The 22131-nt window shown below is 38.4% G+C and overlaps 1 protein-coding gene across 10 annotated transcripts in view; it reads right to left on the bottom strand.

Moving 5' to 3' along the window:
• The window catches only part of umad1 (UBAP1-MVB12-associated (UMA) domain containing 1), an 87875-nt gene that overhangs the window by 35120 nt on the left and 30624 nt on the right, over positions 1-22131 (bottom strand). The window contains exon 2 of one of the 10 annotated variants that reach the window (XM_069913726.1): positions 20369-20456. The exons of the other annotated variants lie outside the window; for them this stretch is intronic. Within the exon in view, the coding sequence (XP_069769827.1) occupies positions 20369-20456 (88 nt within the window). The remainder of the gene's footprint in view (positions 1-20368; positions 20457-22131) is intronic. 10 annotated transcript variants of the gene reach the window in all.

Here is a 22131-nt window from a genome sequence, read left to right as displayed (position 1 = left end):
ACAGTCAGGCGTTTCTGTGGCTGTGAGTAATACTCCACGAGGCTGCTTTGCCTCCATGCTACCAGGGTTAACAATGTTTGGGGCAGGCAGAGGTCACGGTATATATTGGTAATGAATGCTACCAAAGACATAGGCAGGAATTAGGATAAAATAATGAAAAGAGAATTTAAGTATCTTAGTCATAAATTAAAAGGCAAGGCCTCTAGAGTTGTAATCTCAGGTTATTCCCTGTGCCACAAGCTAGCGAGGCAGGAAACAAAGATAGCACAAGTAAACACGCTGCTCATGGACTGATGCAGGAGGGACAGCTTTAGGTTCTTGGACCACTGAGCTCTCTTCCAGGGAAGGCGGGTCCTGTACAAGGAATGGGTAGCATTTGAACTGGTGGAGCACAAATATCCTGGCAGTGATATTTGCCAGTGCTACTCAGAAGAGTTTAATCTAGTCCGGCAGGAGGCTGGAACAAAACCATCAGCATAACACATAAGAAAGCAGAGACTAATTTAGATGATAAAGTGAACACATTTGGCAGGCAAGACAGACATGAACATGTCAATAATGACTCACAAATTTGATGGCAAGCTTGTCTGGAAGGTTGGATCACATGGGATCTAGGAAGAGATAGCCAATCGAATACAAAATTGGCTTGGCGGTAGGATTCAGGATACGCTGGTGGAGGATTATTTATCAAACTGGAGGCTTTTGAGACATGTGGTATGCTTCAAGGATCAGTGCTGGGTCCACTGTTCAGCACTTGTATTTATATTTAATTTATCATAGTTAGTAAGTTTGCAAATGACACCACAATTGGTTGTATAGTGGACATAGAAACAGGATTATTCAGATTACAATGGGATCTTAATCGACTAACCCAAATGGAGTTTAGTTCAGAAAAGAGCAAGGTATTGAATTTTGGCAAATAGCAAATAGTAAGGCCCTGGGGAATGCTGTAGAACAGAAACATCTTGGGGTACAGGCAACAGTGGGGTGAAAGTGTTGTCTCGGATAGAGAGGTGAGAAGGTTTTGGCAGGGCATTGAGCAAGGAGTGTGTCATCATCTTACAAGCTGTACAAGATAAGGCCACATTTAGAATACTAAGCACAGTTCTTGTTGCCTTACAGGAGAAATTATGTCATTAAGCTATGAAGGTTACAAAAAAAGATCCATAATGATGTTACTGGGACTGAAGATCTTAAATTCTAAGGAGAGGCAAGATATGCTTGGATTTTTTTTTCTGTGGGGTGCAGAAGGTTGAGGAGCGATCTTATTGAGGTATACAAAATCATGAGGAGAGTAGATAAGGTGTATGTCATCATCTATTCCCTAGAGTAGAAAGTCTCAAACAAGAGGGTCTGGTGATGCACATGTTTGTAGCGGCAAACGGGCCCCGCTTGTCACAGATGGTCAGCGGGGCAGCCACTGCAAATTTGGCATCACAGGATCGTCTCTTCCAGTCCATACCAGACACGTGTGCGCTTGTGTCATCGTGATGGAAGTGCTGGAACGCAGGGAGTGGGACCAGCGACAGGTTTAAAGGCTCCAGTGCAGAATTCAAATTAAAGCAGTTGTGATAACTCGAGCTCTCAGCCTGTTGTCTCATTCTTTTCGCTGTGCTTGCTTACAATCCGCTATAGGTTTAAGGTGTGGGGTGAAAGATTTAAAAAGTAACCAAGAGGCATCATTTTTCACATAGACATGGAACATGCTGCCAGAGAATGTGATAGAAATGGTACAATTATAATATTTGTACAGGGACAAAGATATGAATGGGTTACATGAATATGGGCCAAGTACAAGCAAATATGACTAGCTTAGGCAGATAACTTGGTTGGCTTAGACAAGTTGGGTTAAGTTCCTGTTTCCATTCCATGATGGTTTTCTCAAGATATCTTCAATTTATTTTCGATAAATGGATTTCCTGATTTGCAAGTCTGCTGATGTATAGTCAAGACATTTTATCAAAAGTTTGGTTCAAATCATAACATTCACATCTGAGTTAGAAGGTTATGTTTTCAAACAACTTTAATACTTGAGCACACAAATTATGGTGACATTTAAATGCCACATTACTGTACTGCTGGTAATAGATGACACCAGATTTAGATTCCAGAGTATATACATGACATCACATGCAACTCGGAGATTCATTTTTCCTGCGGCAAGGCAGAATTACTACCAATTGGTAGAGCAAAAAATAAACAGCATAACATGTAAACAAATAAAAGAACTGTAAACAGATAACAAATGTAAATAAATTGACTGTGCAATGCAGAGAGAACAAAATAACATCCATAAATTGTTCGAGTAAGAGTCCTGAGTCTCTGAAAATGGGTCCCTCAAAATGGTGCCTTACAGCGGCAACTCTTTGCGAGCAGCTCTGATGGCAATAATCAAATATTCTCAATCAGAACTCTTGAATATCAAACAAAAAATGAGAAACATAAAATCAAATTTACCCGACAGCATGGAGGTTCTAAGGTCGCTGGGAATCGGCAGAACTGGCAATCTCCATCAGGCTGAGGGACCTTTAAACAACTCACGCAAGTACAACAACAAGTCCACGGAAGTTTTAAACAGATCATGCAGATACACCAACAACTCCTGCAGTGGACCCATGAGCCAGGTAAAAAGAGACCCAACCACATGGAAGCGGGGGGGGGGGGGGGCTACAGGTCAAGCTGACAAGCTGAGAGTCTGGGACCTGAGTCTTCCACTCCCTATCATCATCCTGGCCAACGCACAGTGCTTGGAGAACAAACTTGATAAACTCCAAGCCAGACATCAACGTTATAGAGAAGCATCAGGGAGTGCTGCCAAGAAAGTTCACCATCATCATCCTGGCGGTAGCGTACATTCTGCCCCAAGCTACCGTCAGGTTGTCACTGGAGGGACTGAGGAGTGATAAACAGCCACGAGGCAGCACATCCGATGCCTTCCCGATCATTGTGGGAGACTTCAATCAGGCCAACCTGAAGAAGTCTCTGACAAACTACCACCAACACATCACACGAGAGACCAGGAGAACTACTCAACCACTGCTAGATCACCATTAAGAACGTATACCAAGCCATACCACAACTGCACTTTGGCAAGTCTGATCACCTGGCTGTACTTCTATTCCCAGTGTACAGGTACAAGCAGAGACTGAAGACGGCGAAGGTGTGGTCAAGGGAGGTGGAGGAGCATCGCTTTGAATCAGTGGACTGGAACATATTCAAGAACTCATCCATAGATTTGAATGAATATGCAACAGGTGTCACTAAATTCATCAAGATCTGCGTGGATGAATGTGTCCCCACGCGCAAATACCGGGTGTTCCCCAAACAGAAGCCCTGGATGAATCAGAATCTGCAACCTGCTTATGGTGAGAACAAGGAAGTCTAAGGCTGGGGATCTAGATCTTTACAAGTAGTCCAGGTATGATCTGTGGAAGGCCATCTCCAAAGCAAAGTGGCAATTCTGGAGAAAACTAGAGCCAGATACACACCAGCTATGGCAAGGAGTTCAGGCCATTAAACCCTATAAAGTAAAGGCAAACACTTTAGATAGCTGTGATGCTTCTCTATCCAATGAGTTGAATATCTTCTGCTTTGAGAAGAAGAACCAAACAGCGACTACTAGAATCCATGAAAAGACTGAGGACCCTGTGATACCTGTCTCTGAGGGTGATATCAGAACAGCATTAAAGAGAGTGAACCCTCACAAAGTGTCAGGCCCTGATGATGTACCTGACAGGGAACTGAAAATCTGTGCCAACCAACTGGAGTGTTCACAGACATTTTCAACCTCTCATTGTGGCAGTATGAGGTTCCCATCAGCTTCGAAATGGCATCTATCATCCCGGTATCCAAGAAGAGTAGTGTGGGCTACCTCAATGACTACTGCCCAGTAGCACTAACTTCTACTGTTATGAAATGGTTCGAGTGACTGGTTATGGAGAATTAACTCATACCTATGAATAAATTTGGACCCACTGCAATTTGCCTATTGTCACAATCTCTCCACAGCAGATGCAATATCACTGGCTCTCCACTCAGCTCTGGATCACCTCAGAAAACAACAATTCATACATACGGCTGTTCTTCATAGACTACAGTTCTGCTTCAATACCATTATTCTCTCAGTGATGGTCAAAAAGTTACTAACTCTAGGCCTCTATACTGCAAGTGGATCCTTGACTTTCCTATTGGAAGATCAGTCAGAACGAATTGGAAACAACATCTTCTCCTCATTGATCATCAACACAGACACAGCCCAAGGATGTGAGCTTAGCCCACTGCTCAACTCATTATACACCCATGACTGTGTGGCCAGGCATAATTGGCAGAATCACAAATGGCAATGAGGAAGCATACAGGAGGGAGGTAGATCAGCTCATTGAATGGTGTAATGACAACAACCTTGCACTCAACGTCAGCAAAACCAAGGAGATGATTGTGGATTTCAAGAGGAACTTAGGGGAGGGGGGGGGGCATGCCACGTAATAACATGGGGTTAGACAGTGAATCCCTTTTCTCTCCAAAAAGTTTAAAAAAGAGTTAAAGGTTGAAGTAGTTTAAAAAAAAAGTTGTTGGAAGATCTAGTAAACAGTACAAGATTTCACCAAAGAAAGACAACCAGCTGTAACTTTACAAGAAATTGAACAAGAAAAAGAGACAGATAAAGAAGAGAGGCCTAACTTGAAGAAGGATCCTGGAGTTATCCGGAAGGTAGGAGTCCGTGGAGAAAAGCCTGGAGCTGGGGAGACCTTGAACACTGCTGTACAAGGTCATCCCTGACAATGTTCACCTGCCATGGGAGAAGAAGTGACTCTGCACATGCATGACTCCTTTTTCTTAAAACACCTAATTAGAACAAATATATTATGAAATATTAGTGTTTTAAAAGTGAGAGGGATGGGAGTATATTTAATAAAGTATTTGATGGCTTAAAAATTGAATTTTTATTAGTATTAATATTAATGGGATACAGAATCAAATAAAGCAGAAAATTTATTAGTATATATATGAAAAAGGCATAAATAGATATTGCCTTTATATAAGAAACACATTTGACGTAAAAAAAAAACAAGAAATATATTTTTTTAATTGGGTAGGAACTTTAATAGCATCTTCATTTAATTCAAAAGCTATATTGATAAATAAAAATTTACCAGTGAAAATATCAGATACAACTGTAAATATAGTAGGAAGATATGTTATGGTAAATTGTCAGATTTATTCAGAACAATGGACCTTAATGAATGTATATGCACCTAATGTAGATGATGGTAAATTTGTACAAGATATTTTTATGCAATTATCAAATGCTAAGGGAAAAATCATATTGGGGGAGATTTTAATTTTACTTTAGACCCTAAATTAGATAGATCAGGATAAAGTAGCTAAAATAGGAATAGATTTAATGAAAGACATGGGGGTTATTGGATATATTGAGAAGAATTCATCCAAGTGAAAGAGATTATTCTTTTTACTCTTTTTGACAGTAAACATATTCATGAATAGATATATTTTTAATTTCTGCACAATTTAAATTTAGAATGCAAAAGGTTGATTATCGAGAGCAAGTTCTAATTTTGTCAATTTTGTTGGAAGAAAAACAAGATATCTTATAGTTGGAGGTTAAATACAACACTACTGAAGAAAAAAGAATTTGTGACTTTATGAGACAACAGATAACAATTTTTCTTGTAACTAATAATGATTCAGTAATGAGTAAGTTTACAATATGTGATTCTATGAAGGCACATTTTAAGAGGTCAAATAATAAGTTATACTTCAAAAGTAAAGAAGAATATATGAAAGAGGGGGATCAGTTGGAAAAAGAAATAATGAAATTAGAGAAGGAAATACAAGTGCAAAAATGAGGAGAAAAGAATATTGTTAGAATAAAAAAAAAGATTTAATTCAATATAAAACTTACAGAATGGAGAGAGGTATAATGAGATTGTGACAAAAATATAATCAATTAGATAAACAGGTTCATAAAGTACTGACATGGCAATTAAAGTTTCTAGAACAATAATTGCCACTAAGAAAAGTACTGGTCAAATTACCTATAAAATGCAGGAAATAAACAATAATTTAAGAAATTCTATGCCAAACTTTATCAATCAGAATCATTGAAAGATTATAATAAAATAGAAGAGTATTTGCAACAAGTTAAATTACCCATGTTAGATGAAGATGAAAAATTAGAATTACTGATATTTTTTTCTGAAATAAAAGTCTATGACACCTTGATGTCATTAAAGAATAATAAAATGCCAGGTGAAGATGGTTTTCTACCAGAATTTTATAAAGATTTTAAGGAGTTCACAAATTAAAGGAGCAGAAGCAGGTCATTAGGCCCATTGAGTGTGTTCCATGACTCTACACTATGCTGAATTATGCTCACACCTAGTTCGAATTTCCAGCCTTTTCCCCATATCCCTCGATACTTTTAATAATGACCATATCCCTTAATACCCTTACTAATGAGTTATTAGTACCTGTATTAATGGGAGTATTAGATCAAATCTTTTAAAACAGTTGTTAATAACAGTAATTCTGAAGAAAGGGAGGGAATATTTACAACCATCTTCAGATAGACCAATATCATTATTTAAAAAGGATTATAAAATTACATCAAAATTATTAGCTAATTAGTTAGTTAAATTTTTACCAAAATTAATAAATATGGATCAAACTGGTTTTTATCAAAAATAGAAGAATGGAAGATAATATAGTTAAATTTTTAAGTTTGATAAATGTAGCACAAAATATAAAGATACCAGCAATAGCTGTTGCATTAGATGCAGAGAAAGCATTTGATAGATTGGAATGGGATTTTTTTAAATTTAAAACATTAATGTGTTTGGGATTCCAATTACTTTTATAAATTGGATAAAAGCATTGTAAGATTAGCCAAAAGCAAAAGTGGTTATGAACAGACAAATATCAAAACCTTTTTTTGTTAGAAAAGTCCTCTAGACAAGGTTGTCTATTGCTACCTTTTTTTATTTACATTAACAATAAAGCCATTAGCATAAATAATTAGAATTGATAAATAAATTAAGGGATTTAAGATAGGCAATAAAGAGCATAAAATTAGTTTGTTTGTGGACTATATTATAGTATATTTAACAAGACCAGAAATATTGTTGAATAAATTGAATATGAGATTAATAGAATATGGATTAATATCATTATAAAGTTAATGTTGATAAAAGTGAGGTGATGCCTATGGTGAATATGGATTATTCAAAATGCAAAAGTGACAAAATTTAAGTGGCAAAATGAAGCAATTAAATATTTAGGAATAAAAATTGATAGAAATAGAAATATAAATAATTTATTTAAGTTAAATTATTAATCACTTAAAGATAGAAGCAGATCTGAGAAGATGGAAAGATTTACCAATAACATTAATAAGATGGGTGAACTGTATTAAGATGAATATTTTTCCAATAATAGAATATTTATTTCAATAATTACTCATTCATGTACCAGAAATATTTTTTCAGAGTTTGAACAAAACTATACAAGAAATTATTTGGAAAGATAAAATGTCAAGAATTGGTCTTGAAAAATTAATATGGAAACTTGATCAAGGAAGACTAAGATTACCAAATTTTAAATATTATTATAAAGCAGCACAATTACAAATTTTGTCCTCCAGTTATCAAGTGAGTGAGAAAACAGCTTGGCTTCAGATTGAAATGAATAAAATTAGAGAAAATATCCCAGAAAAAATTTTGTATAAATGGAATAGTGAATTGTTTAAAGGAAAAATGGAAGTACCAGTTTTAAAACATATATTGAAAGTATGGAATGGGATTCATATGGAGAGAGGGATTAAAAATTATCAATGACCTAAAATGTTGATAAAACAAAATCAACTTATTCCTTTCACTTTGAATAATTCTTTGTTTGATCATTGGTATAGTAAAGGTATACAGAGGATAAAAGATTGTTTTTTTTGGGGATTTTTAAAATACATTTGAGCAATTATAAATAATAATATACAAAATAATACAATTTTTGCATATTATCAATTAAAATTAATTTAAAAAAGAAATTAGGAACAGATTTGAGACTCTCAGAACAAAGTCTGTTTGAAGGTATAATAACAGATACATTTATTATTAAGAAATTTATTACTAATATTTATATAATATTACAAGAAACTAAAAGGAAAAAAGATTTATATAAATCAAAATTACAATGGAAGGAAGATTTGAATGTACAAATTCAGGAGGAAATATGGTCAAAATTGTATCAAGAGAGTGTTACAAACACAAATGGTTCAATATAATTTTATTCAATTATATTATACTCCACATAAATTGAATTGACTTAATTCTAATTATTTGGATGTGTTTTTGATGTACCAAGGGACTTTTTTTAAAACATTCGGTATGGTCCTGTAAGAAAGTGTAATGATTTAAGTGTATTGTTAGAACAAATTATGAAAATAAAGATACTAAAAGATCCAAGAATATTTTTGCTTTGGAATATATATAAAAAAGATAAAATTTAAATTGGATAAATATCAAGAAAAAATTTTAAATATACCCATAGCGACTGAAAAGAAATGTATGGCGGTAAAGTGGAAAACTGAGAGTGAGGTACAATTAGACAGATGGCATATTGAAATGCAAAATTGTATACCTTTAGAAAAAAAATACATATAGTTTAAGGAATCGAATAGAAAACTTTTATAAAATTTGGGAACCATATATGGATTTTATGAATAAAATTCCATCCACATCTTCTACCTTACCCACCCCTCTCAATTAGAAATTATTTAAAAAAATCAATGAATATTATATATATATAATAATATTATATAATAATATATATAATATTATATATAATATTTTCTAGAAGTAGGTGTTTTTTCTTTCTTTCTTTTAGGTGGGGAAAGGGGGTTGGGGAGAGAAAAAATTGTATAATTTTGTATGATTTATTATAATTACTATATTATTGTATTTATATTTTGTATTGATGCAAATGATAAACAAAAATTTCCCCCCCAAAAAAAGGAGGAAGTCAGGGGAATACGGCCCAGTTCTCATTGAGGGCTCAATAGTGGAGACCCTCAGAACTTCAAATTCCTGGGTGACAACATTTCCGAGGATCTGCCCTGGAGCTTCCACGTCAATACAATCACAAAGAAGGCTCGCTAGCAGCTATACTTTGTGAGATACCTGAGGCAGTTCAGTATATTACCAAAGACTCTCGTAAACTTCTACAAGTGTACCATGGAGAGCATTCTGGCTGGTTGCATCATTGCCTGGTATGGAGGTGCCAATTCTCAGGACACAAATAAACTCCAGAGGGTTGTTAACTCAGCCTGCGACATCACAGGCACCAGACTTCACTTCATTGAGTAATCTACATGAGGTGATGTCTTAAAAAAGTAGCTTCTATCCTCAAAGACCTCCACCACCCAAGCCATGCCCTCTTCACTCTGCTACCATCAGGGAAAAGGTACAGGAGCCTAAAAACGAGCACTCAGCGGCACAAGGACAGCTTCTTCCCCGCTACCATCAGATTCTTGAATAATCAATGAACCAAAGATGCTACCTTACTTTTCGTGCACTATTATTTTATATATGTGGTGCGCTATTGAACAGAAGCAAACAAACAAAAAATAAAGTCTGTTCTACAGGATGGGTCACGTCTCCAGAATGGAGGACCATCGCCTTCCCAAGATCGTATTATATGGCGAGCTCTCCACTGGCCACCGTGACAGAGGTGCACCAAAGAAAAGGTACAAGGACTGCCTAAAGAAATCTCTTGGTGCCTGCCACATTGACCACCGCCAGTGGGCTGATAACGCCTCAAACCGTGCATCTTGGCGCCTCACAGTTTGGCGGGCAGCAGCCTCCTTTGAAGAAGACCGCAGAGCCCACCTCACTGACAAAAGGCAAAGGAGGAAAAACCCAACACCCAACCCCAACCAACCAATTTTCCCTTGCAACCATTGCAATCGTGTCTGCCTGTCCCGCATCGGACTGGTCAGCCACAAACGAGCCTGCAGCTGACGTGGACTTTTTACCCCCTCCATAAATCTTCGTCCGCGAAGCCAAGCCAAAGAAAAATTCGACATAAACTTCCACAGAGCTGGAAAATGCTGTTGCAAGCTCTGAGACTGGCCTCAAAGGGCCGGATCCAGCTTATATCCTGGGGTGTATTTGGCAGCTGACTGGGTGGGGCTTGGTCCATTCAGGTCGGCTGATTGACAGCCGGCTAGTTGTTGCCTTGTCCTCCAGTGCTCTTCTGTAGGTACACAGGTTGCCCCCTGCAGTAGGCTAGTGGTGTATCACCACAATATAGTAATGAGTAATGTTGTAAGATGGTTATAATATGTATGTTTGCACTACGATGCTGCCGCAAAACACCAAATTTTATGACTTGTTCATGACAATAAATCCTGATTCTGATTGAGTTTGTTGTTGAGGAGTCTGATGGTGGAGGGGTAGAAGCTGCTCCTGAACATGGTGGTGCGAGTCTTGTGGCACCAATACCTCTTTCCTGATGGCAGCAGCAAGAACAGAATGTGTACTGGGTGGTATGGGTCTTTAATGATTGCTGCTGTTCTCCGATGGCAGTGTTCCCTATACATGTACTCAATAGTCGGGAGGGCTTTTTTCTGGTTATGTCTGGGGCTGTGTCCACTACTTTTGCAGGGCTTTACACTCAGGGGTATTGGTGTTCCTATACCAGTTCATGATCCAGCCAGTCAGCACACTTTCCACCACACCACTGTAGAAATTTGCCAGTGTTTTTGGTGTCATACTAAATCTCCACAAATCCTGAGGTAGTAGAGACACTGACATGCTTTCTTCACAATGCCATTGGTGCGTTGGGATCAAAAAAGATCCTCTAAGATAGTGATTCCCAAGAACCTAAATTTGCTCTCCCTCTCCGCTTCTGATTCCCCCAAAGATCCCTGGATTGTATACCTTTAGCTTTCCTTTCCTGAAGTAATAAGCATGTTATCTGTTGAGAAAAGGTTGGACAGCCTAGGCTGATAAATGCTGCAGTTCAGGAAACAAGGATCCTGAGGAGTTTGAGTTGATGTTTCCTCTTCCAACAAACTCTGGAACCAGCAGTAACTGTTTAAGAACAAGGGGATGTCCATTTAAGATTGAAATGTGGCTAATTTTTTTTTAATAAGGCTGCAAGTCCTTGTTCTTCAATAAATGCTAACATATGTGTAGCAGATCGTGCATGATTCTATATTAAAAGCTCAGGATCATGATCTTTGCAAGTACTGTGATTTTAAAAGTTTGTGAAGTGCCACAGTACAAAGTTCAAAGGTTCCATTTATTATCACGTAATAATACATTAAAGATATAATATACATGATATAGTTCAACTTTTGTCTGCCATAAGGCAAACAAAGAATCACCATGACCATTGCCCGGCACCTTTAAAATCAATATTCCATCAGCCTTCTTCCTCCGCTCAATCCTGATGTCCCACCTGGAAAATGATGCCTCATATGCCAGGCTGCTATTCATCGACTTCAACTCGGCATTTAATATGATCATGCCCCAGATGCTAGTAGAGAAGCTAGCCTCGCTGGAACTCCACACACTGTTCTATAACTGGATTGTGGACTTTCTAATGGATCGACTACAGCAGAACATCAAGCACCGTCACACTGAGCACTGGAGCATCTCAGGGCTATGTGCTCACCCTGCTCCTGTTCACTTCATGACTGCAATACTAGAAACACCAGGCTGAGAAACAGCTTCTTCCCATGAGCAGTTTTGTGTGAAGACACAAGTTTGACGAGTCCACAGAGCAGCGAGTCCGAACATAGATTGGTTGTACGGCATTGTACATTTACACACAAAAGGGAGTCACAAAAGGAATAAAAGACAGACTTGCTGGATTATATAACACATACGCAACCACAGAGAGGGAGAAAGCTTTATTATCAAGTTACACCTCTTGATATAGTGCAGGCATGGCTCTTACTACTCTAAACTAGGGACAGTGATTTCTAGACACCGAATACACAGCTCCCATCCTTTACCAATGACTCTCCAGAATCATCTAGGGTTCACAACCTGAAGTGATGCTAGGGTATGTCCTAGAAGAACCAATTCAACCAGTTCTTCCCCTCTTCAGAACAGAAGCAAGCACTTTGGGCCACCATGTACATGCCAACCATGGTCCTCATATGTACCAATTCAATTTATCTGCATTTAGTCTACAATTTTGGAAATTTATGCTCTTGCTTTGCTGCTTCTTAAATACTGAGAGAACACTGCCTCCACCAAAACCACAAATACCTGTTTCTGATTCCAACCGCAGCATGTACAAAAAAAAGCCCCCTACCTCTTGCCTTATTTTTAACTTTGTCTTACATATCTGCATCAAAAGGAAAAAGATTATTACTATTACCCTTTATACCCTTTCATTCATAACTTTGTCCTGTGTCAGATCAAGACCTGAATTTCTGAGATTACCTTATTCTATTCCCAACGTTTCCCATGTCCTTTTCTTTTTACTCTTGGCCATCCCTCCTCATCTTTATTAGTTCTTGGCTCATTTCTCTCCCCTTCAACCAGTTCTTCCCCTCTAGAGGACAGAAACAAGCACTTTGGCCCACTATGTGCATGTCCACCATGTTCCTCATGTGTATCAATTCACCTACATATAGACTACAAGTTCAGCAATTTGTGTACTTGCTTAGCTGCTTCTTACCTCTCGCCTCATTTTTAATTTTCTCTCTTATATTCCTGAAGTAAGGGAAAAAGATTCTTACTACTGTGTTACCATTTCAATCCCTCTTATAACTTTGTCCTGAGTTAGATCAAGACGATGTTTTATTGCTCTTTCTCCATCTCTTCCTTGTGTAGAAATCATTGTCATGTTTTAAATATCACTTTTGTGTTATGTTTACTTAATGAAAGGAACCCAAACCATCATGATATTCTTTGGCTTGGCTTCACGGACGAAGATTTATGGAGGGGGTAAAAGTCCACGTCAGCTGCAGGCTCGTTTGTGGCTGACAAGTCCGATGCGGGACAGGCAGACACGGTTGCAGCGGCTGCAGGGGAAAATTGGTTGGTTGGGGTTGGGTGTTGGGTTTTTCCTCCTTTGCCTTTTGTCAGTGAGGTGGGCTCTGCGGTCTTCTTCAAAGGAGGTTGCTGCCCGCCAAACTGTGAGGCACCAAGATGCACGGTTTGAGGCGATATCAGCCCACTGGCGGTGGTCAATGTGGCAGGCACCAAGAGATTTCTTTAGGCAGTCCTTGTACCTTTTCTTTGGTGCACCTCTGTCACGGTGGCCAGTGGAGAGCTCGCCATATAACACGATCTTGGGAAGGCGATGGTCCTCCATTCTGGAGACGTGACCCACCCAGCGCAGCTGGATCTTCAGCAGCATGGACTCGATGCTGTCGACCTCTGCCATCTCGAGTACTTCGACGTTAGGGATGAAAGCGCTCCAATGGATGTTGAGGATGGAGCGGAGACAACGCTGGTGGAAGCGTTCTAGGAGCCGTAGGTGATGCCGATAGAGGACCCATGATTCGGAGCCGAACAGGAGTGTGGGTATGACAACGGCTCTGTATACGCTTATCTTTGTGAGGTTTTTCAGTTGGTTGTTTTTCCAGACTCTTTTGTGTAGTCTTCCAAAGGCGCTATTTGCCTTGGCGAGTCTGTTGTCTATCTCATTGTCGATCCTTGCATCTGATGAAATGGTGCAGCCGAGATAGGTAAATTGGTTGACCGTTTTGAGTTTTGTGTGCCCGATGGAGATATATTGAATTAGTAATGCCATTGGTAATTGCCTCTCCCAATTCTTAAATCAGTAAAATCCTGTGCTCTCACCAACTCCACTTCTTTACTCCCCAAACTTCACTGTGTTTACTGTAATGGAACTGTAATGGTTAGCATAGCGATTAGCGCAATGCTGTAACACCGCCAGTGAATGGGACCAGAGTTCCAATCACGTGCTGTCTGTAAGGAGTTGGTACGCTCTCATGGGTTTCCCTTGGAACTCTTGTTTCCTCCAACCATTCAAAATGTACCAGGGTTTAGAACATAGAACACTACAGCTTAATACAGGCCCTTGAGCCCTCAATGTTGTGCCAATCTACATTTCATTAAAAAAGTACTAAACCCAACCTACCCTGTAACCCTCCATTTTTCTTCCATCCATTTGCCTATCTAGAAGTCTCCTAAATGCCCTGAATGTTTCAGCCTCCACCACCATCACTGTCAAGGCATTCCAGGCACCCACAATTACCTGTGTAAAAAAAAAAATGTACATCTGATGTCTTCCCTAAACTTCCCTCCCTTTACTTTGTATACATATCCTCTGGTGTTTGCTATTCCTGTCCTGGGAAACAGACGCTGGCTGTTCACCCTATCTATGCCTCTCATAATCTTGTAGACCTCTATTAAGTCTCCTCTCATCCTCTGAGCTCCAAAGAAAAAAGTCCCACAAGCCTCATTTTCCTATCCAGGTAACATCCTGCTAAATCTCCTCTGCACCCTTCTCCATAGTTTCCACTTCCTTCCTGTAATGAGGAGATCAGAACTGAACACAATACTCTAAGTTTGTTCTCACCAGAGATTTGTAGTTGCAGCATAACCTCTCTACTCTTGGACTCAATCCCCATATTAATGAAGCCCAGAATCCCATTGGCCTTGTTAACCATTCTATCAACCTGTGAGGCGACTTTGAGGGATGTATGTACTTGGACCCAATGTCCCTCAGTTCATCCACACTCTTAAGTAATCAACCATTAACTCTGTACTCAGCCTTCTGGCTTGACCTTCCAAAATGCATAGCCTCACACTTATCCAGATTGAACGCCATCTGCCACTTTTCTGTCCAACTTTGTATCCTGTCTATATCCTCTTATAACCTTCAGCTCCATTCACAACTTCTCCAACTTTTGTATCATTTGCAAACTTACTAATCCCACCTTCCACCTCTTCATCCAGGTCATTTATAAAAATCACAAAAAGGAGGGGTCCCAGAACAGATCCTTGTGGAACTCCACTAGTCACTGACCTACAGGCAGAATACTTTCCTTCCACTACTACTCTCTGCTTTCTACCTGCAAGCCAAATTTTTGTCCACACAGCCAAGGTTCTATGGATTCCATGCCTCATGACTTCTTGAAGAAGTCTCTCATGGGGGATCTTATCAAATGCCTTACTAAAATCCATGTAGACTGCATCTACTGCCCTGCCCTCATCAAGTTCTTTTGTTACCTCCCCAAAAAAAATCTAATTAGGCTCATGAGGCACAACCTTTCCTTCACAAAGCCATACTGACTATCATTGAATAGACTGTACTTCTCCAAATGCTCATAGACCCTATCCTTAAGAATCCTCTCCAATAGTTTGCACACCATTGATGCAAAACTTTCTGGTCTATAATCCCAAGGATTCTCCCCATTACCTTTATAAACAAAGGGATTAAATTTGCCATTCCCCAATGTTCTGTCACCTTTTCTGTAGCCAAAAAGAACTCAAAGATCATAGCTACTGCCCCAGCTATCTCTTACCTCACTTCCCACACCAACTGGCTGCAGGGACTTAACAATCTTGATGTTTTTAAGAAGATCCAACAATTCCTCTTCCTTAATCTCCATGTTGTCCAGCACACCAGCCTGTTCTATTCTGACTTCACCCTGATCAAGGTCCTTTTTTCTTGTGAATAGTGAAGCAAAGTATTCATTTAGTACCTCCCCCAACTTCCTTTACCTCCAATCATGATGCCTTCTTCATCCTTTAGCGGTCCCACCTTCATTCTTATCAGCCTTCTGTTTTTCACATTATGCATAAAACATATATGCCAAGGCTTTCTCATGCTCCCTTCGAGCTCTCCTAAGCCCTTTCTTAAGCTCCTTCCTGGCTACCATATACTTCTCATGAGCCCTTACTGTTTCCTTCTTCCTCTTGCCTAGCTACTTGACCTGTTTTGTCAACCACCGTTCCTTTTTCCTTGTCCCAGTGGGACAAACCTATCCTGAACCCAGCACAAGTAGTCCCTAAACTTCCTCCACATTAGTTCTGTGCTTTCATCCTTGAACATCTGTTTCCAATTTATGCTAACTGGTTCCTGCCTCACCCCATTGCAATTAGCCCATCCCCAATTAGGCACTTTCCCCATTTTGTCTGCTTTTTATCCTTTTTCATAGCCATGCTAAAGCTCAGGAGTTGTGGTCACTCTCACCAAAATTCTTCCCCACCGAGAGCTAAGTTAATTGGACGGCACAGGCTCCTTGGCTGGAATAGCCTGTAACTGTGCTGTATATCTAATTTTTTTTTAAAGTTAAAACATGTTCAGCAAGAATTTTTCAATGTTCCCGTTCTTCATGACATGCAAAACCCTAGTTCAGTGTATGGTTAGTATCACTCTGATAATTATGAGACATCTGATACCATTTCTATGCTTTCACAATTAGTATACAAGAGTACTCATTTGGTTGATAAGCATTTTAGATCAATGTGCTCCAAAACACAAAGACTTTTCTCCTGGACACAGACTTGCCCAATTTATTTCATGCTTATTGCATTCACAATGATTGGTACTACTGAAGTGATATTAGTGAATCAAATTGGTTATGGGGATACTTGGATGTTTCTTGGTCTCCTTTACTGAGACTGTCATTTTAATTACAGGTTTATCCAAATTATATCAACTTCTATTCCCCAGCTGCTGTGCTCGGATCAATACTCCAGATCTCTGGATACTTGATTATTAAATTAAATATTCATAGACAGTTAGCTTTACCATTAATTCTGCATGAAAATCCAGCTCAATAATGAAGTTACCCATCTAACAATTATGTCTATAACTGAATTTTTACCATGCAGTGTTGCTTCAGATGACACAAGTACTTGAGGTTACGCATTTTGATAGGCAAAATTTAAAAAAGCATTATTTAAATACTGTTCAAACATGATCAAAGCTGGTCCCTGAGCTTTCAGAAGAATGTGAAGTTATTAGAGATGATGCAGAACAAATTTGTTAGAATAGGTCCAATCACTAAAACGTTAGAAGCTGTGGTTGCTCCCTGGAACAAAGAGGTTAAATAATGTTCTGACAAAGGTAGTTTCATTAGAAATTGTACCTGTTTCTTTTTCCACAGATGCTACCTGAACATGATGAGAATTTCCAGCATTTCTGTTTTTCTCAAGATTGAGCAGAGATTTAGTTGAGATGTACAGATCCTGACTCATTTGACACATTAAATAGAGAGATGCTGTTCCCATTAGTGCATGGTTCAAGGGATATAGATTTAACAATTACTCAAAGTAATTATGATATGAATTCACTATTTTTTTTTAAGATGGCAGGGACCATATCAGTGTCTTCAAAACCAGTGTTGGAATTGGATAGATATTTCAGAGAATAATTTGTACCAGGTAATTGACACAGACTCAATGAGCTGAATGGCTTCCTTCTGTACCATTGCTCTTCTAAGATTCTAAGAGCATAAAGCCCATGATTGAAGAGTCTAAAATATGTGGATACTGTCTTAGGATAACAGGTTGGGAAACTAATGTGAGAAGGAATTTATTTTATTAAGCAATGTGAATTTTTCAATCCCCTGTCCGAGATCAACAGTTTCAAGTTTGAAATATATTTTTTGTACACAGAGAAGGTAAGAAACAAAGGGTTAGGCATAAAATTGAATTTGAGGACAAGATCGGATCAATCATGATACTCAATGACAAATCAGACAAAGGGATATGTGGTCCATACCTGGTCCCGAGCAGTTATATGCTTTTCTAACAATATCACTCATGCACTCTGAAGAATATCTACTGATTTGTTTATCTGTCATTATTGCACTATCTGCTATTGAATTCAACTACCTGGACAAGACCCCAAAGAAAGTTTGACATGACAAATAAACATTTTTTTGTCAACGAGCAGGATCAAGGGTACAAAGATTTAAAATTACAGTTTGACCATTCTGAAGTGAGATTAAATGGACATTCTTCAAAAGGTAAAATAATGAACTCTCCACAATGTTTCTGTCACTGTTTTACCCCCCAAATGGGATTTTCCAGTCACTGTGAATTTACATTATGAAGAACATTGAGGACTGTGGATCAACAGGAACTAAATCAGCCACAAACGAGCCTGCAGCTGACGTGGACTTTTTACCCCCTCCATAAATCTTCGTCCGCGAAGCCAAGCCAAAGAAAGAAAAGAAGAAAATCAGGTTGAGGCGTAGATCAATTATCTCAATGATTGCCAGATCAGGCTTCGTGGCCAAGTTATTTTAATATTGTGAAAATAATTTTCAACAATCTAATGGCAATACTGTAGAGACTGGAATTCTAAATGGATTAGAGAATTTTTAAAAATTTCTGTAGCTAGTATATTAGCCATTTTGCTGCAAGTATAGTATAATATTTAGTACGACACCTTCACATTTTGAAACTAATTTTCATTTATGATTGAATGAATTCTTATACATCAAATTTAGTACTGCAATGTTAAATTTAATTAGTTATTAATGGGAATTGCGACATCAAATGACCAAACTAGCAGGAGGCTGAATACTGAACATATAAAGTAGTGCCCTCCATAATGTATGGAACAAACTTTATTTGCCTGCGCTACACAGTTTTAAATTTGTAATTAAACAATTCACATATGATTAAAGTGCACATTCCAGATTTTATTAAGGGTGTGGACATTTTGGTTTGACAGTGTAGAAATTGTTACTGTGTTATGTATTGGCCTATGTGCTGTGTGGTTTTATGTTAAAAAGTGACAGTTTGCCTTAGAGAGCCAAGGTGAAGGTGGACTGCTGAGAGAGTGAGAGATGGACTGAGCATATGCAGAAAATGATCTAAAAATATCTGGACTTAGATGATAAACCACCACTGGGTGGTGCTGTGGAGTGGAAGAAGGCCCAGAGCATGAGTCATGGTCAGGAGGACAGTTTAGAATGTTGGGATTTCAAAAAGGATGAACAATCTGAAGGCAGCCAGAACGATCCGGACCAAGCCAGTTGTTCCTCTCTCTGCAAGCAACAGAAGGCAACTTCAAATTTGGGTAGTTCTTTTACATTTCCACACTTTGCTCTTGCTCTGGTACAGATTAACCTTGGTCTCATCTATCCACATGTCCTTTTTCCAGAATTCTGCTATCTCTTTTAAATACTTCTTGGCAAACTTTAATGTGGCCATCCTGTTTATGTGGCTAACTAGTACCTTACATCTTGTAGTGTTGCCTTATTATTTCTACTCATGACATCATCTGAAGACAGTAGTCAATGACGCATCTACACTTGCCTCCTGAAGAATGTTTCTGATTTTTCTTCATTATGAGAATTCTGTCAATAGCAGTGGTGGTCTTCCTTGGCCTACCAGTTGCTTTGCAATTACTGAGCTCACCAGTGTGTTCTTTCTTCTTAATGATGTTCCAAACAGTTGATATTTTAATCCTAAGGTTTGGCCAATATCTCTTACTGTTTTATTCTCATTTTTCAGCCTCATAATGACTTCCTTGACTTTCATTGGCACAGGTAGCGTAGTGGTTAGCAGAACGTATTACAGCACGAGTAATCAGGACCGGGGTTCAAATCCACACTGTCAGGAATTTGTATGTTCTCCCCTTTTCTGTGTGAATTTCCTCCGGTCTTATAGTTTCCTTCCAAAGTGAACCAGGCGTTGTACATCAAATGGGTGTAATTGAGCATCACAGGCTCAAGGGCTGAAATAGCCTATTGCTGAGCTGTATGTCTAAATTTAAAATCTCTGATCCTAATGTTGAAAAGTGGCAACTACTGACTCCAAAGGTGACCAAACTCTTAAAGCAAGCCTAGCTCTCTTACATCTGCACCAATGAAGCAATTAAACTTATCTGAGTAAACACAAACACAGAAATGGGGGAAACTATATAAAAAGTGCTGTAATTCTACATGGTCAAACCAAAATGTATACAAAAAATCTTAAATAAAATCTGGAATGTGCACTTTAATCATGTGAATTGTTTCAAAATAAATTTAAAACTGCGGAACACAGGGGAAATAACAGAAAAAAATGGACTTTTCCACAAATCATAAAACTGATTATGAGTAGTTCTTCTTGCCACCGGAACCTTCAGAATTGATACATCCTTGATGTGTAGTCCATCTCTGTGTTACATGGAGCATTGGAGCATCGGGTAATCATCATAGAGCCAGGATGGGAGATCTGGCTCCTCAAGGAAAAAGTTTAAAAAAGACCTGAAAATCAAAGTATTTACTCTAAAACATAATAAGGAAGAAGAGGGAACTACCCTGGAATGTGACAAAAATCCCACTCAAAAAGGACAGAGAAGAAGAAGAGAAGAACGAGGATAGAAAAGAATTACAGCTGGAAGAAAAAGAGCCTACCTTGCAGACGAGACCGGGGGCTGGAGTGGGCCCGGTTCTCCATCCAAAACAAGCTTCCCGATCTGCCACACAGTGGGCTGTGGTGTCCCTGCAACAGCAGGATGCCCAGATGAACTAAGGAATGATGCAAACGCGCATGCAAGATTCCATCAGCAGAAGGGAGCCCTGGCTGAATGGCTTGCAAAAATCGGTGAGTCAGGACCTGGCATCAACTGGGAGAACGACAACAATACAAATTATTAAGGAAACTGAAGGATATATGGAAGAAGAGGAAGAAGACAAAAAGAATTGGAAAAAGATATTATACAAGGAGAAGAACAGACAAATCTGGAAGAGCTGTTGGAAAGGGTTAGGCTGAAACTTATCAGCTACAGCTATTAAGGATCCTTTAACTATCAGAATGGAAGAATTAAAGTTGGTAAGGAAAAATATTAAATGTTCTGAGGTTAAAATAGAAACCAAAATGGATGGGAAGATAGATAAAGTATATGGACTGATTAAATAAGTTCAAATATAATATAAAGAAACTGGTTGCTGCTGAATCACTGGCGTTAATGTGTTTTTGTTTCACAACCAGGACAATAGACTGGGGGGGGGGGGGGGGTAGCTGTGTCAAGAGAATATTTGGAAATGCTTTTGGGGATCTTTTATCTATTTATTTTATTTTCTACCTACTATATTTATGCATGATATATGTTAATGAAATTGGATTTAAATTTAGGATTATGGACTTGATGAGAAGTCAGGAATTGACATATAATTTATTATTAAAGATCCTTTTGTGGAATAGTGTACAAGATAATAAAGGATAGTAATTTAAAATTTATTAGTTGCAATGTGAATGGACTTTATCACCCTATAAAAAGAAAGCGAGTTTTAGCATTCCTTAAAAAATTAAAAGTAGATATAGCTTTTATACAGGAAACCCATCTGACTGAAGAATAACACCAGAAACTAAAGAGGGATTGGGTAGGTACAGTTCTAGCTTCACATTTCAATACCAAGGCTAATGGGATTGCCATTCTGATACATAAAAATTTACCTATTTTGATTAAAAAAGTAATTCTATGCCCATTTGGTAGGTTTGTGCTTATTAACTGTCAAATTTTCTCAGAAAAATGAATACTGATGAATATCTACACCCCTAACTTTGATGATCATAAGTTTATGCAAGAGACTATTCTTCAATGGGGTGAGGCAAATGATAATATTTTGGTAGGGGGACTTTAATTTTTGTTTAGACCCCTTGCTGGACAAGTCAACAAGAACAATGGGAAACTCAAAAGTGGCAAAGCTAACACTGATATTAACGAAGGATTTAAATCTGATAGGATGTCTGGAGAAAGAAATATCCTAGGGAGCGAGATTATTCATTTTACTCTAATCACCATGATTCATATTTTAGGATAGATATGTTCTTAATGTAACCTAAATTATATGGTAGAGTACAGCGAATCCAATATAAACTCAGATCACTCCAACATTTATAAAATGGATAATAGCACTGTATGTTGATCCAAAGGCAAAGGTAGTGTTGAATGGAGTTATGTCTGATTTTATTTATTTGACAAGGCTGCCCACTATTCCCTACCCTCTTTGTACTAGTAATAGAACCTTTAGTGGAAGGAATTTGCTCTGATCCAAATATTAACGGCATTAAAACTGGCCTAGATGAACACAAATCAATTTTATTTGGTGATGATTGTATATTTAACTGGCCCGGAAGAATCATTGGCTAATTTACAAATAAGACTAGATCAATA

The sequence above is a fragment of the Narcine bancroftii genome, chromosome 1 (genome assembly GCF_036971445.1).
Source record: "Narcine bancroftii isolate sNarBan1 chromosome 1, sNarBan1.hap1, whole genome shotgun sequence".
NCBI lineage: Eukaryota > Metazoa > Chordata > Chondrichthyes > Torpediniformes > Narcinidae > Narcine > Narcine bancroftii.
This window is presented reverse-complemented; position numbering and strand designations above follow the sequence as displayed.